This window comes from Thunnus maccoyii, chromosome 21, assembly GCF_910596095.1.
Source record: "Thunnus maccoyii chromosome 21, fThuMac1.1, whole genome shotgun sequence".
Classification (NCBI taxonomy): Eukaryota; Metazoa; Chordata; class Actinopteri; order Scombriformes; family Scombridae; genus Thunnus; species Thunnus maccoyii.
In genome coordinates, this window is record NC_056553.1 from 4,099,290 (window position 1) to 4,116,290 (window position 17,001).

At 41.2% G+C, this 17,001-nt stretch overlaps 1 protein-coding gene across 3 annotated transcripts in view; it reads left to right on the top strand.

Moving 5' to 3' along the window:
• Positions 1-388: 388 nt before the first annotated feature.
• LOC121887981 (disco-interacting protein 2 homolog C-like) overlaps positions 389-17,001 on the top strand; it is a 69,049-nt gene continuing 52,436 nt past the window's right edge. For all 3 annotated transcript variants that reach the window (XM_042399182.1, XM_042399185.1, XM_042399186.1), the window contains exon 1: positions 389-866. In XM_042399182.1, coding sequence (XP_042255116.1) covers positions 788-866 — 79 coding nt within the window. In that variant the 5' untranslated portion in view covers positions 389-787. The remainder of the gene's footprint in view (positions 867-17,001) is intronic.

Consider the following 17,001-nt stretch of genomic DNA (forward strand, 5'->3'; position numbering starts at 1 on the left):
GTCAGTATGAACAGGAGGAATGATTACAGCAAGAAAAACATGTTTTAATGCTCATTTAGACACCTGACTGTTGTTTTAAAACAGATTTGAAAAATTGTGAACCCATCCTTTCCTTAGGTGATACAGAAGAGACAACAGGTACTCAGAGATTTGAGCAAGCAAGGGAATAAAATTATAAAAATGGCGAAAACTACCCAAAAATCTAAATAAAATTACATCAATATAAAAAGGTAAACAGTAAGTAGAGAACAGACTGTGCAGCACATTAAAATAAGTTAAATTCTAATTAAAACTGTAATTAAACGTATAAACAGTTGACTCAGGTGTAGTTAATGCGGTAACTGTAGGTGTGGTTGCTCGCTGCGCCCCCTGCCGGTGATGAGCGGCACCGCCTCCTCCCGCCCTCCTCCGTACAGTCACGTGACCCCAGCGGCAAGAAGCTGCAAACGGCGCTGACTCGGGGTCTGCGCGAGCCTCATCATCATCATCACTACCGCCCGACACAACCACCGCAACGGCAGCGTAGAGAGCCGACCGAGCAAACCGCCGGGTCTTTACCGATTTCGAGGAGCCGGGCGCCATGGCGGGCCCCCGTTAAAAGACGAGACCCAGATTTATCCTCTTTGTTCTCCCTCGACGCCTCGTAGTCTTCGCCGAGGAGGGGCCGCCGAGGAGAAGCTCTCCCTTTTCCGAGAGGAGGAGGAGGAGGAGGAGGCAGCAGCAGGAGCAGCAGCGGCGGCGGCGGCGGTAGTTAAACCGGGGAGGTGTTTTCTACGGTACAAGCCGAATGGCGGACCGTGAGGCGTCGCCGATACCGTTGGAGATCCGAGCCCGGCTGGCGGAGCTGGAGCTGGAGCTGTCAGAGGGTAAGAAATTAATAAAACGGGTGCGAAAAAAAGCCTCTTCCCCCCCTCCTCCCTCCCTCTCCTCCTCCTCCTCCTCCTCTTTCCCCTCGTTATCCCGTTATCTCATCACCACCGCCACCATCATCATCATCATCATCATCATCATCACCGTCCACACCGGGAGCCTACCTACTAACGGAATCTAACCGTTCATTCCTGCGACCCCCTCCTCCTCCTCCTCCTTCTCCTCCTCCTCCTCCTCTCGTCCCCTCCCGCTCCTCCCATCCAGATGTTTGTCAGCCAGGGACCGGCCTGGCCAGCTCTCTGTAGCCGGGAGAGGATGAGGGCAGAGCGGGAACACACTGCGGGATTCGGCCGCTGCTCTTTGTCTCAGCGGCGGTGCAGTCAAAAAAAACAACACCCAACCGGCACGTTCGCCCGTTTTGGGTCCGAAAAGCAGCCCGTTGTTTGACCTTGAGATGTTGACATAATCGGGGGGGGAGCCTACCTGCATGCATGCATGTGTTTATGTGTGTGTGTTTGTGTGTGTGTGTGTGTGGTCGGGTTTAATAATAGCATTGCGATGCAACGCTGCGTGACAGAGCAGCACACAGGGACAGTTTGGCGTTTGATGCCCGTGATCTCAGCCTCCTGCTTCTGTGTTTTTTGGGCCTGCAGAGCAGCTGAGGATGAGGAGGGATGCTTGGGAATATTTTTCACCCCCCCCCCCACCCCCCACCCCTCTCCTCACACACACACCCCTCCAACCCCACCCCCCACCTCCACCTCCCCTTCCTCTCTTTCCATACACAGATACAACAAACACTCTCTCTCTTTCTCTATTTCTCTCTGTGGGCCATTGAATCTCAATCACAGCAATCCACCCTGCCGTTATTGCAATACATCCCATCTCGGATAGGAACAGGGTATTTCTCCCTTATATAATGGGGATGGCATATTTTATTCATACCGGCTCGGGAAGGCCTACATTGTGAGAGAGGAAGCCTAGATACATGCTGGATGTGAGCCACCTTGTTGCCTGAAATGTGCATTTTCCTGTGGATAAACGTGTGTGTGTGCGCGTGTGTGTGTGTGAGTCACATACAGATTTGTGTTAACTGCGGTTTGTCACACTCAGACTGGAGTTAATTGTGTGTTGCTTTTGCTTTGCAGTAAAAATGAAATACTGGGCGGCTGAAGGTGACGGAGATTCAGTTTTTTTTTACCCGTCTGTCACTTTTGTCAGGTCTGCAAAAACCTGCAGTGTAAACCAGCCTCTCCTGCGGTGATGTGCGGCTGAAAATAACACCACGGTGTCTGTAGAATAGATGCCGGGTTTCGGGGTGTAAATTCTGGGGCAAATGCTGCATAATTTAACATGAAAAGGGTCAAATTTATACGTTCAGGCGCACAGTCAATCAAGAATCCGCAGCTTTAATCCAAAAACATCAGCCCCAGCCTTTGAAATCCCTGAAACTAGTCAAACCTCTATACATCAAACTGTCCCGTTTCCTTCTGATCAGCCTCATCATTCATAAAAGCTTTTATTTTCTCTCACTGCAGTGACACACACACACATAGACACACACACACACACACCGAGGCAGCTGCAGGCCGATAGGAGCTCCTAATCCTGCCGAGAGTGTTTATCAGAGCAGAACCTGCTGCTGGCAGATGTTATTAATGATGGAAACGGTGGGAGGAAGTGGAAACGTCATGGCCGAACGTCAAACCCGCATGAAATACTCCAAACATTCAGGTGTGTGTGTGTGTGTGTGTGTGTGTGTGTGTGTGTGTGGGACTGACAGGGTTATTGGTGGATCACAGTGAGAAGAAGCCTGACGGGCCTCCTGATAGTGTGATGGACGTGTCAGTGTGTGTGTCTGTCACTGGCGATCACCAAAACAGAGGCTGAGAAGGTGTCGGCTACTGGTTTGTGTGTTGATGGTGTGTGCGGTCACGGCCGGTTGCAAATGAGTCCGTGTAAATGGATGGCATATTTTCAAAGAGGCTTAAAATCGGGAGGGAAAGAAAAACAGTCTCTTATTTTCAGTTTTTAACTTGCCTTTTCATTTGTATAGAGCTTTAAAAAAATAAATGATTCATCGTATACTCAAAAAAAATCTGAAAACAGTGAAAGATGCCCATCAGAAGCTTCCAGAGCTCAGGTTGATGTCTCCAGGTTGCTTTTTTCAAAGGGCTGTTATTTCTATCAGTCGTCTAATCTTTAAAATGTCAGAATGTTGAAAAATGTCGACTGCTGTTTCCAAAAGCCCAAGATGCAACCTAAGATGTCTTGTTTTGTCCTGACCAACAGTTCATAACCCAAAGATATTCAATTCACCATCATAAAAGACTAAAGAAACCAGAAAATATTTATATTTTAAGAAGTTGGAACCAGAGAAGTTTAGTATTTTTTACTTTAAAGGGGACCTGTTATACTTTTCCTTATTTTTTAAATCATATATATGTAATGTTACAATGTTCATATTAAATGTGGCCAAAGTGTCAAATAATGAGGTAAACATATGTAAAAGTGAGGTGGTGGATTTCTTTATATGGTCATCTGCTCCGCTATGCTAACATCATGGTGTTTTTCCATTGTTTTGCGGGTAGTCACGCCTAGCCATGACTCCATTACCTGTTGGAGGTGTGCTGGTCGTCTGCAGCTCTTCATCAAACATCATCATCGCTGTGGCTTTTTCTGCTTGTACTAGTCCTCCCTACATAATCTCTTACTGATCCGCTGAACAAAGAGCTCCAAATATCTCCATATGTTGTTGTGTCACCCGGTTTTTAGCGCCGCTAATGAAGCTCCGCCAATTCGGTGAGGAACACGTTTCATTTCCTGTAAGTTCTTCACAATAAAAGTCTCCCATTATTTTGTCATTTAAGAGATTTTGAAGGTTCTATTTGTAAGAATCAGAAGTTCCTTCTCATTAGTGACACCGGTGGCTGTTGCAGTCAACATCCTGTTGCTTGTGTTCGAGTCTATTGCAGGTGCTGTCTTTTTCCTCGCTTACACCTCTCATAATAACATAGAAGGTTTCTAATGTTGTGTTTTGCACCATGTTTCAGCAAAGCATCTCTCACTCCGTTCTTGTTGTGTTGTTGTATCGTTATGCCGGCCGTTTGTTGACGTTAGTGGGAGAGAGGCAAAGCACTTGGGAGGGCGCAAAAACGTTTTGGAAAATCCAGCCCGGGGCCTTCACATAGAAATCAGTCCATAGGCTGTTATAGACAACCGAGAAAGTCAAGGAAGGTGTAATTTTTTAAGTTACGTTACAACCTGTTCTCTCTTTGGCAATAAAAAGAGATTAATACATGTAAATTGCTTCAAAAGTCTTACATATAGACCCTTTAATATGAGGCAGTAAAGCAGGAAATGTTGGGTTTGCATCGGCAGTAACTTAACACGACTCTGATACGGCTGCTCCTGGGCAGGCTTCATGAAGCTGGCCAATCAGAACAGAGTGGCCTTAAAGAGACAGGAACTGAAACAGCCTGTTTCAGACAGAGGCTGCATAAAGGGCCAGTATAAGATAAATAAGGAGTTTTTTTTGAACTGTGAATCATACAAATCTACTCTAGCGGAGCCTCAGAATAAAAATATAGACCTGGAAATGAGCGTAATCGGTCCCCTTTAAAAAGTTACTCATAATGATTAATCAGTGATCAAAATAGTTGGTGGTTAATTTGCTATTGAATGATTAATCAATTAGTCAACTAATTGTTGCAGCTCTTCTTTTTTGTCTTACAAAGGAAACAAAGATATTGAATTTAGAGTTGAATTAGTCAAGTAATAGATCAGTCAACTGACAGCAACAAATGTCAAAAATGCATCAGCTTCTCAGATGTGGATGTTTGCTGGTTTTCTGAGTTTTCTGTTACAATAAACTGAATATCTTTAGGTTTTGTATTGTTCACTGAACAAAATAAGCTATTTAGAGACGTCACCTTAGGCTCTTTGAAATTATATTGGGCATTTATCACTATTTACTGACATTTTAATCGATAAAATAATCCGCAGATACATCAATCATGAAAATAATTGTTAGTTACAGTCCTAATTCAATTTAAACTAATATGACACATAGAAAAGCGACAAGTCCTCACATCTAAGAAGCTGGAATAAGAGAATGTTTGTCATTTTTGCTTGAAAAATCATAACTTTATTGCCCCAATTTTGGTGTTTTTCTTGAATTAAATAAAACATCTTGAAATCCTGCCAGATGAAGATTAGGATGCTGGCATTAATTTCAAGAATATCCTGAAACTCAGAAAGAGTTTAAGAACAGAAACTGTCAACAGAAAAGCAGCAAATTCATACATTTGGGAAGTTAGAATCAGAAAAAGTCTCACGTTTTTGCCTTATAAATGACATTAACTGATGTTCAAAATTGTTGTCCAGTGATTAATAATTGACTTATTATTTCAGCAGCAGTGCCGTCACTCATTAGAGCTAAAACACGTCACAGTTCAGCAAAATTGAGACCTTCTACCAAACGCCTGCTGGCATGAAAGTAAAACAAGTCTTCTGCTGGATTAAGAAAGTTTTCATTGCTCTCCAATAAGTGTTACAGGACATCAACATTACTGTTATTGAGAAGCAGAGAAACGAACCTCGGGCAACAATTTCCTGTCAGATTTGATGTGTATGGCTGCGGGATGAAACTTTTTATTCTTCGTCTTTGAGAAGACGAGCCGGTGCTCCACCTGTTTATTAGATAAACTCAGCAATCAGCCGAGCTGAAGCAGATAAGCCTCTCCCTCGCTTAGTTCATCTCTGCCGTATTACCGTGACCTCTAGGCATTAAGGCGCCGTTCTCCAGCGTTTGGGAGCATTTAGCTGGCGCTCATATGCACAGTGACTTGCAGCGAGCAGAGAAAGCAGACGAGACAAACTGAGATGTCCATGGACTTGTTGGATGTTGACGGGAGGGAACCGGCGAGCTTTCTGTTACAGGATGGTTGCGTCGACTTCAAAGCTGCTCTACGGGGTTGAGAAACAGCAAGAGGCAGCAAACATCAGCGCTGAGATGTCCTGCAGACCCCAAAGTAACCATTAAAGTCTTCATATGATGAAGCTGTAAAATAGTCTTTTGGTGTGTTTGATGTCTTTGGGAGATTTTTGTGTGGACTGGTTTTTTTGCTAAAACCTCGTGGGATCAGTCGGAAGGTGTTAAATATTAAACTGTCTGACCAGGACAAACAAAGAGAAACTGATTTAAAATGAAGGAATGTCCACACATGCATATTTAATCAACAAAGTGCTGCTCAGGTGTAAAAGTGACGGCACAGTTTCTCCTCTGCTAAATATTTCACATCGTATCAAATCTTGCTTTTTTTGTATTGAATATTTATTTGAGTCAGTGAGGGAGAAATGTGTTTCACCTCTAGATTCTTGCGGATTTGGGGATTTTGGAAAATGCCATATTGCAGTTTCTATATTTTCTCCATTAGCAGTGCAGCTAAGGTTTCTGTGTGTGTGTGTTTGTGTTTGTGTGTGTGCATACAAACAACAACAATGTGCATCTGTGCCCTAAAGCGGTGCATTCAGGGTCAGTGTAGGCTTGTTTTTCTGTATCTGCAGTGCATCACACTGCAAAATTACCATCTTTACAAGGGGTGTTCATGAATAATCCATGATTAATTATTCTATGTTGTGTACTTACAGTTGATCAGTGAATGAAACAAAGTGATTATAAAGCTGCTGTGTTTTTGGAGGCAAATTTCCAGCGAGGTGAACGTCTCTTGATTTATAAATGAGATGTTTTAGCGGTAGTATAACCTTAAAGCTGAGTTCAGTTTCTGGAATGTGAGGATTTACTGCTTTTCACAGTTTTATGTCGTTGTCAGTGACATAAAAATTGAATAATTTTGTGCTCTTACTTTTGAATCTGGGGAATTCTGATTTGTCACTATTTTCTGACTTTTCAGCCTCAAGTTTGGCATTTTGAACGTCACCATCTTTGATTTTTGGAGCCAGAAGTGACCATATTTGGACAGGGGTTGGAGCTAACCCGAACGCTAGCCGCTAGCTTGGTTAGCACAGTGCATTTACAGTCTATGTTTAACTGTGGTAATGCTAATGCTAATTTTCACTAGAGAAAAACAGGCTTAAAACCATTAAAACAAAATGTACTTACTGGAAAAACTGAACATCCGACTCCTTAGAGGGTCTTTTAGTTCAACCAAACACTGCACAAAACTTTTTCAGGTGACCAAAATGTGCAACGGCTACGGCTGTACTCTGGGATTATGCCATGGTTACTTTACCTAACCAGCGTTGTTGCCGTGGTAGCAACTTGTCAATCACAACATAGCCACGCCCTAAAGCATATCCTGCTTTATCATCTATTTCACTCTAAATGGGACCATAATATACAAAATGGACATCATGCTGCATTGAAGAAGACTTGAAACTATTGATTGAGACCATAAACTCATCAGGAAACAGTTTACTGAGGTAATAAATCAAGAGAGAAGTAGGGTCATTTTCTCAGACTTCCATACAATCGGACTTCTTTTTGCAGCCAGTAGAGTCGCCCCCTGCTGGCCATTATAGAGAATGCAGATTTAAGTCACTTTCGCATTGGCTTCACTTTTCAGACCCCTCTTCTTCTTTTTTGGTTTTACTGCGGACTACAAACCAACATTAAAGATGCACGCCACCACCTACTGCACCGGAGTCTGTAATATCATGCTATTCACAGATGGGTCTGTTGTCATTTCTTTGTGAGAGGATGAGAGCGGGAGAGCGGGTCACGCAGCTCCAAAAATAGAAAATCAGTATGTGGTGGGCAATGCTGATGTTGTGGTGGGCCGCCACAAATGAATGTATGTGAAACGCTGGTTCTCTACTGGTTCTTATAGGTGATGCTCAGTGGATCACAAGATTTATTTATATAGATAAAAATTTTGAATTTAACAACTGTGGATTATAAAACTTTTGAAGCTTTAAAGCGACTATAATCAATATTTTTCATAGTAACAATGTCTGATCTGTCAGTGTGTGATGTGTTTGGCTCGTAGTGATGAACCTACAGAGAATTATCAGAGACTCTGCAGCTCCTCTCAGCTTTACGGAGCTTTATAGTGAGTTTCAGCTCGTTGTTTATCTGTCCGGCTGCAACTTTACTGTTCTGGTTCACTCTCAGTGCTCTCATAGCGTCGTTTTCAGAGAAAAAGCTGTAAAAAGCTGCTGTACACTACCTGCTCAGCACCAAACAGACACAGTTAGCTGTAGACTAGCTGGTGAACATAGTGGAGCATTTAGCAGCTAAAGAGCCAGATATTTCCCTCAGGAGTTGGTAGAGAGTAAAAACAGAGCTAAAAGAGAGTGAATATTGGACTCACATTCACCAGCTGGACAGAAACACGACTCCACATGAATGATAATGTTGCTCCGTAACAGCTGGATGTGGAAATAAAGCAACTGTTTGCTAACAAGTTAAACATATTTGCTTAAAAGCTGATGATGAGTCAGTGTTGTGTTCACTACTTGTTTCTGCTGAAAACTAGTGGCCAAAAAAATTCTGTTCATGCAAGATCTGAGATTTTAGTTCAGAAACTATTCAGCAAGAATCGATTGAGAAGAAATTGGACCAATCAATCAGTTTTGCACAGCGGTTTAGATAATCAGTAACTTTGCCGCCTCTTGATGCTACTGCATGGAGGTTTTGCTTCAGTCAACAGGGCTGGTTACGGTTGTGGTTTGGTTTGTATTATTCCTAAATAAAATACAAGTCTACAATTGGCAAAATTCAAATTCATGTCTGATCAAAAAAGTAAACAAGACGTTGAATATGATCAGACATTTGATGACATCTTTTTGGTACTTTCTATACTGCACATTTCGGTCAGTACCAGTAAAGTATTGAGGTTTGATACGCACTCAATAATCAATTATTGTGAGCTAAATTTGATAGAAGTTTGCAGAACAAAAGCCATGTGTTTGACGGTTTAAAATCGGAAGTACAGGCAGTGACAGCTCGGCGAGCGATGCGTCGGCGTGTCTTCAGAATGCAGCAGTTGTCAGGCGTTTGTTGTGCAGCCAGTTTGAAATGACGTCCGTCTCCATCAAACGCCTGTTGAGCCTCATCAGACAGAACAGAGCAGAACTGTGGGCTGGATGTGTGGGTGTGTTGTGTAATTTGACTGCTGACAGAAAACATGAATCAAAGGTTGATTGACTGAAGATCACAGAAAATCAATATCAGGGTTTTACATGAACAAGACAGAACTAAATTTATACAAATCGCTCAAAATGTTCATAACTATCATAAGAACTCCTGAACAACTACAAGACTTCATCTACCGAAACACATTTTACACATTTAGAGCTGCAACTAACAATTATTTTTATTATCGATTAATCTGTTGATTATTTTTTGAATTAATTGATTAGTTGTTTGCTCTACAAAATGTCAGAAGTTGGTAAAAAATGTTGATCACTGTTTCCCAAAGCCCAAGATGCAACCTGAGATGTCTTTTTTTGTCCTCACTAACAGTCCACAACTCAAAGATATTCAGTTTACTGTCGTAGAAGACTAAATAAACTAGATAATATTCACATTTAAGAAGCTGAAACCAGAGAATTTGGGCATTTTTTTTTCTTAAAAAATGTCTCAAAACAATCAAATTGATCAAAATAGCTTTCAATTCATTCTCTGTCAGTCAGCTATGATGATGGTTTTTGTAGTTTTTTAAGGAGCAGATTTCTAATATTGATAATTTTAGATTTTCAGTTTGTCTCATTCTTCACTCTGTTCAAAAAACACAAAATAATATGTAAGAAAATCTATTTTTTCCCTGATTGTAAATATCATGTTACCTTCACTGACTTCAGTTGGCAAACCCTGGAATTGTAGCATCACTGATTTACTTCTTCTCTCTTTTATAATCAATACAAAACAATAAAGTGAGGTTGTCACAGTGTAGAGGGAGTCAGATATCCAATCAGAGTAGAGATCTAACAGGAAAACATTGGTGCTCTAAAGAGAAAGCCAAGAATTTGTAAGATAAAATAAATAAATAGTGTATTTATTGTCATGAACAGGTGACTGACCTGAACCCTGAACTCCTCGACTCCACAGACTCTTCTTCTCTCCTGGCTTTGTGACATCTTGTGATCTCACAACTTCGTCTTCTACAACTCTGGCAGGTTGTCGTGAGCACACACGTTTACTGTCATCATCATGACACAAAGCACCACTTCCTGCTTCTCCAGATGATGTTTGGAGGCTGTTTTTATTCTACTTCAAGTCCTGATCCAGCAGAACACCGACTCTAAACTTTTTAAAAATGATTTGTCCTTTTGTTTTGCAATAAAGGAAACTGACAACTTTAATGTTATATGTTGTGTCTTAAAGTAACAATCTCAAAGATTCAGGTTCGATCTCTTTGGCGGCACCTATGGCGATAAGCGGTAATTGCAGGTGTCGCCTGTGTGACGTCACGCCAGCAGAGACCAGAAAAAAAACGCTGTTGAGTTAGCTCCGCCTACCCCCTCTGGTGGATTGACCACCACTGGGTGAGACGGAAAACACGTCACTAACTGCGTGCTTGTGATTTTGAATGCATGGCGGGAATGTCACCACAGACACCAAGTTCTTAATACGCATAATACTGCAAATGCAAAGGCTTTCCTCAGTGGGCCAAAGGCTCAGTCACCAATGTGTTACATCATTCAGTGATAGATAGTGACTCAACAGACGTTTATTTAAATAAAAATGTTTGAGATTATTACTTTAACCACCCACAGACGCCCCACCTCTACCCCAAAGGAACTAAAACATAGAAAAATGTATTATTGCTATATTTACATTATCGATTTATATGGTAATTTGTTTTCCTGCCAGTCTTTTAGTCTTTAAAAGTGATAAAAATGCATCACAAGTTCCCAGGTGATGTCTTCAGATAGCTTGTTCTGTCCGGGCAACGATCCAAACACCAAAGATATTCAGTTTACGATGATACAAAACAGAAATAAGCAGCAAATCCTCACATTAGAGAAGCTCGAGCAAGTAAATTTCTGGCAGTTTTTCTTGATAAATGAGCCAAACTGCCCCCATGTTGTTCTACAGGGCAGTGAAAACACTTCTTGATAAAACTTTTTGTAATCGACGACATGAAAAATGAAGTGAAGCAAAGTGATTCTAAAGAAGCTCTGAGCAGTTTTTCCTCCTTTGTGTGTGTTTCTGTCTGTTTAAATTTGACAGTTTAACCTTTTTAATGAGACCAAAGTGAAGAGATAAGCATCACCGGTGCTGAATCACCAAAAAATTAGAGTCTAATTGATGACTGTTGAACTATTAGTGTCATTTTTCAGGTGAAAACAGCTTCACTAAGCACAGAGTTGCTTGTGGGGCTGCGATTTAATCAATTATGTCAACGAACGTCTCACAAGTAGAGCTGCAGTTGTCAAAAAAAAATTAATCTGTAGCTATTTAGATAATTGATCAATTAATCGTTTCATGCACACGCTCAGTGGCGTCAATCTTACACAGAACTACTCTCCAGAGACTGAAAACATGATGCTGTTATTAGTCTTTAGAGCCGTTTCTAAACAAGCTAACATGACCAAACTCTTCATGATGAAGGAACATGTCACCCAAAGCAGCGCTGTGACTCACTGATGTGTTTTTAATAGTTTTTGGACAATAACGGATCAATAAGATGTATCAAACTTAAGATACACACACGATACTTGTTAGTAGATCAATTCATTGTTGGTTTGGATCCAAACATGAGAAAAATATCACTAGACATATCCTTTAAAGAGGGTTTTTTTTCATTTTGAAGAGCAAATTACTAATAAATGAATTGGAAAAGTAAGTGATAGATTCATAATTCAATAATCAATAGTTGTAAATGTCCCAGGACGTCGTGCTGTATTTACATTAACGGCATCTTAACCCACTGATTCACCAGGATGCCCTGCTTCTCTGTTTCTGTGACGTTGTGGACGTGACACAAGGCTGCTGCCGCTGCCGTTGTGTTTGTGTGTGTGTGTGTGTGTGTGTGTGTGTGTGTGTGTGTGGCCCTCTGGCTCTATAGTGGACACATGCGTCGTACAGCCAGCAGTGGACGCTCCGCAGTCCACACGGGTCCCTGCATGTGAGTGTGACAGCCCAAGGTCCCAACGCATGACGCATGCTTCAGTCCTCTGTGTGTGTGTGTGTGTGTGTGTGTGTGTGTGTGTGTCTGCTGGAGGTAGATTTGGTTACCATGGTGGCTTTGTGGGTGGACTGGGCTGTTTATGATGATGTGATAAGAAAAGAGAGAGAGAGAGAGAGATGAAATAAAAGCAGAATGTTGAGGAAAACGACAGCAGAGACAAACGGTGTGAGATGAAAAGATGGAGAAGCAGAGAGGATGATGGGGGATGGTAAAAAGGGGGGGGTGGGGGGGTTGACATTCATCTCTTTTCTCTTTGTAGTAAAAATACATCATGAAAATGCTTCAAAAGTGTTACAGAATCAACTGTCTGTGACGGTATGTGCAGGTATTTCAGTGGAGTTGTCTGATGATTTACTCGTCTTCCTCCTGACAACTGGTCAGACACGCAGCACACGCATCTCTACAGCTTCACATGATATGAAATTGTTTGATATGAGCACTTAAGGCTGCAGCTAACGGTATGTCTTTTTGAAGGCGACTTCTTCAGATGTCTTATTCTGTCTGACCAACAGTCTAAAACTCAAAGATACTCAGTTTACTATCATTTATGACAAAGAAAAACACTTAATTGTCACATTTGAGAGGCTAAAAGCTGCTAATGTTTGACATTTATTCATTGACTAATGAGCTGATATGATGCCTGAATCTTGATGCTGACACCAACATAAATGTTCAGTACCTTACTCTGGAATATATAACTATACTGCTTCCTCCAAACCTTTTTTTTTCATTTAACAAAGAAGCCAAACTCCTCAAATTTTGTGATCAAAGTAAACAAGATTCCAAATCTGACAAGAAATTCAGTGACAACTTTCAGTACTTATATTGGTCGATAGCAAACAAATACCGACGTTCAACACGCAGCTCGACGTGTTTGAAGCAGAAAATGTTTTGGAAATCATAACTGTCCACAGTAAATGTCATGTTTTAATATCACAGGAGTTACCACATATGTTTGAAATGGTAAGAGTACAGAGCATTCTGGGAAATGTAGGAAGTGATTGAAGAGGAAGATTTAAGGAAGAATCTGGTAAAAAAAATGAAAACATTGGATCACAGAATAACTCCCAGAATGCATCAAACATCACAGACAGAGTTGGGTATCGTTTTAAAATGATACGATACCAAAATAACACTTTTCTCAAAGTATTTTGAGAAATATTAATATATATTCACAGTTTTTTTTCTTCCAAAAACAGCAAATTTTATGTCGCCAGTTTGAAGTACTTGAGTTAGTTTTGATCGACACAGTTGAGTTCAACACTCTCATGCTGCCCTGATCATCGATTGATAAGATTCAGTAGAAAGGAAAGGATTAGTTGATTAATTGATAAGTTGACAGACGTGAAACGAACCTCAAGTAATCGTCATTTTAAGCCAAAATGCCAAAAAAATGTCTGCGTCCAGCTTCTCAAATGTGAATATTTGCAGGTTTTTTTATGATGTCTTTCAGTTTTTGACTGTCGGTCGGACTGAAGCGGCACCTTGGGCTCTGAGAAATCATGATGGTTGTTTTTCTGATGGAACAAACAAGCAAAGCAGGTGGAAATAATCAGAAGATGCAGCTTTTAGTCACATTCTGGGTCATTTTTTTTTTGCATGGTGGAAAAACATCCAAAGATGGAGATAATGTCCTGCGAGAGAAACACGAGCTGAGTCAGAAAACATCAGGTATGATATGTTTACTTCACACGACCTCACGGGTTTGAGGTGAACCTGCCAAAATGAGTTTTGGGGAGAGTTTTTAGCGGTGTTGAAAGCTCAGACCTTTCGGGCTACACGATCACAGCGGGCGGAAAAAAACTCCAATCTGCAGTCGGCCCACTATCGATTCTCTCTCAGCTGTGTGCCATTAAAACAGCCGAGTGTCAGAGAGCGGCGAGGAGAGGGAGAGCGAGAGGAAGGAGGAAAGTAATTAGGCTGCCAATACAGACACACGGTATGACACACAAACACACACACACACACACACGCATCACAGACACAAACATATGCACTCACCCCTGGCAGGTATCATTAGCCCACTTCTCACATCTGACGCTCCAAATCCAAGATGGCCGTCTCAGGCCTTCTCCAGGAGAACCGTTGCTAGGCAACTCCCTCCCTGCTCGACTGCGCTGCGAGCGGAAGATGGCGTCTCCCCATGGACCATGCGTATGTGTGTGTGTGTGTGAGAGAGAGAGAGAGAGAAAGAGAGAGAGAGAAAGAAGAAGAAGAAGAAGCAGGAATGTTGTTATGTTGCGGTTGATCTGAGAAAAGGCCTCCTCACTCTGATATAAAACACACACACACACACACACACACACACACACACACAGCAGCAGCACAGATGAGCAGATTGGACCCAGATGTTCTGGCCGTTCTCCATGGTCAGATTGTGAAACACATACCCTTCTCTCTCTGACTCTCTGTTTTTAAAGATCTGATCTATCTATCTATCTATCTATCTATCTATCTATCTATCTATCTATCTGTCTGTCTGTTCATCTGTCCATCCATCCGTCTGTCTGAGTAGTTTGTTTCTGATTCATGAACACATGGATATCCGACACTCATTCTTTTCCTCCTTCTCTCTGTTTTTCGGCCACATGTCATTCAGTCTCTCAGTAAAACTCTCCCTCTTCAGACCTGCTTCCTTCTTCTACACTGTGTGTTTTTTTTTTTTTTTTGTGCGACCAGTCGTGCGTTTGCAACACTATTTTGTGGAGTGGAGATTTGGGATCTTGATTTGTAGACTTCCTCAGGAACACGTCGTTCGACCAAAAGAGGTTTTTTTCTTTCTGAAACCGGATCTGCGCTGCGATTCCACTTTTGAAAAACTTGTCCATGTTTGTTCGCTGCTGTAATTTGTTTGTATGCATAGATGCACAACCGCATCTGTGCCCTCCAGCCAAAAAAACCCAAAAACAAACAAAACAAACAAACAAAAAAAAAAACAATTTGTATGCAAACAGCTGAGTTCATCTTTTGGCAGATTGAGTAACTGTCCTCGGTCAGGTGTGATAATTTCATTTATTTCAAACGGAACAACAACAACAGCTTGAAACAGAGCAGCTTACAAGCAACAACAAAACAACACGTGACTCACATTTTCTTTTCTTTTTTTTGGAAACAAGCTGATTGTTGTTGGGAAGAAAGGAGCAACTTTCTCGCCCTGTAGACAGATGTTTTTACTTAAGATGGAAAGTGAAGAAGGTAGTTTGCAGTGGTGATATTCTGTAGTTTTAATTTCAATGGATCATTTTTTTCTATCATAAAATATTGAAAAATATCCATCATATTTTCCATACCTCCCAGGTGATGTCATCAAATGTGTTGTTTTGTTCGACCATCAGTCAAAACCTCAAATATATTTCACTCTACAATGATTTAAAACGGAGAAAAGCAGCAAATCCTGAACCTGGAGAAGCTGGAAATTGGATCATTTTTTGGCATTTTTGCTTAAAAAAAATGACTTCAATGATTAATCAGTTGTCAAAAAAGTTGCCAATTCATTCCTGGCGATAAACTAATAGATTCATCAACTGATCGTTGCAGCTCTACTTCTGTATTTTTCCTCTAAAACACTAAAACCAACAGTGAATTGATCTATTAACACATATAGTCTGTGATAATATCTTTATTCCTCCGTGACACAAACCTTCACTGTTGTTCAAAAACTATTAAAAATACATCAGTGAGTCACATCACACACACACACACACACACACACACACACACATGTCCTGCTGCCAGAAATACTCACTAGAGCACCGAATGTGGATTCATCCGCCACTGAAAATAGTCCCAAATAAATGCACCTCCAGTTTGAGTAACATTTGCTTTTTCTTTTTTAGATCAAGGAAACTACATATTTGTGAGCTGATTTACATCTTTAGCAGGACAGTCAGAAAGTATTGAGAGTAGAGCTGCAACGATTAGTCGATTCATTAATTAGTCACCAAATATTTTAATTGATTCATTGTTTTGAGGCATTTTCTAAGGAAAAAATGTCCAAATTCTGTGACTCCAGCTTCCCAAATGTGGTTTCTTTAGTCCTCTATGACAGTAAACTGAATATCTTTTGGACTGTCGGTTGGGACAAAACAAGACATTTGAGGACGTCACCTTGGTCTTTGGGATACAGTGATCGACGTTTTTCACCATTTTCAGACATTTCACAGATCAAATGACTAAAATACTACGCAAAAACATCTGTTAATTATGTCCACATGTTTCAAGGAGAATAACATTCACTCTTACTCTTACTGTCTTTCACAGTTGGATCTGATTTGGTTTGGTTTTGGCGGGTTAAACGCCTCTGTAGCAATCAAATAAGAATCAATAATTAGCGAACTGGTGTGAGGCGGTTTAGCAGCATTTAATGAGGGCAAACGAGGAGGTATTAGCTCATATTAACCCTGTTGTGAGGACCCTGGGGTGCTGTGATTGACAAGTGGTGGTGGTGGTTGTGAAGGGGGGGGTGGGGGGAGGCATCGGGGGTTGCCTAGGCAACAAAAACCTCCCCCTCAGGGATTGTAATGAGCTTCTCCACGGCCGGCCCTCCACACTGACCTCCGTCTGTCCATCCTCCCGTCTCTACTGCTGTCACTGATCTAAAGAGTCCGCTTTACTAAGTTTCAAAGTCTTTTTCACATAACAAGTAAAAACCTTTGACGGTGTAATTCTACCTGTTTATCAGACAGTTTCAAGACACTGATGTAAAACTAAATCCATTCAGCCTCTGACCGGCTCATGAATGCTTTGTCTTTCCTGGGAAAATCCTCGGGGTCACAGGAGTTGTTTGTTTAGAAAGCCCAGAAGAAGAACAGGGGAGTTAGCATTAGCAACAATAGTTACCATGGAGACACAAAACAGACACAATGAAGAGTTAATAAGCACCAAACTGGTTGGCGAAATTATTGAAAAACAAAAACTTGTATGACTTTAAAGCAGCTATAATCAATATTATTTTACATCTCTCGTTAGGACT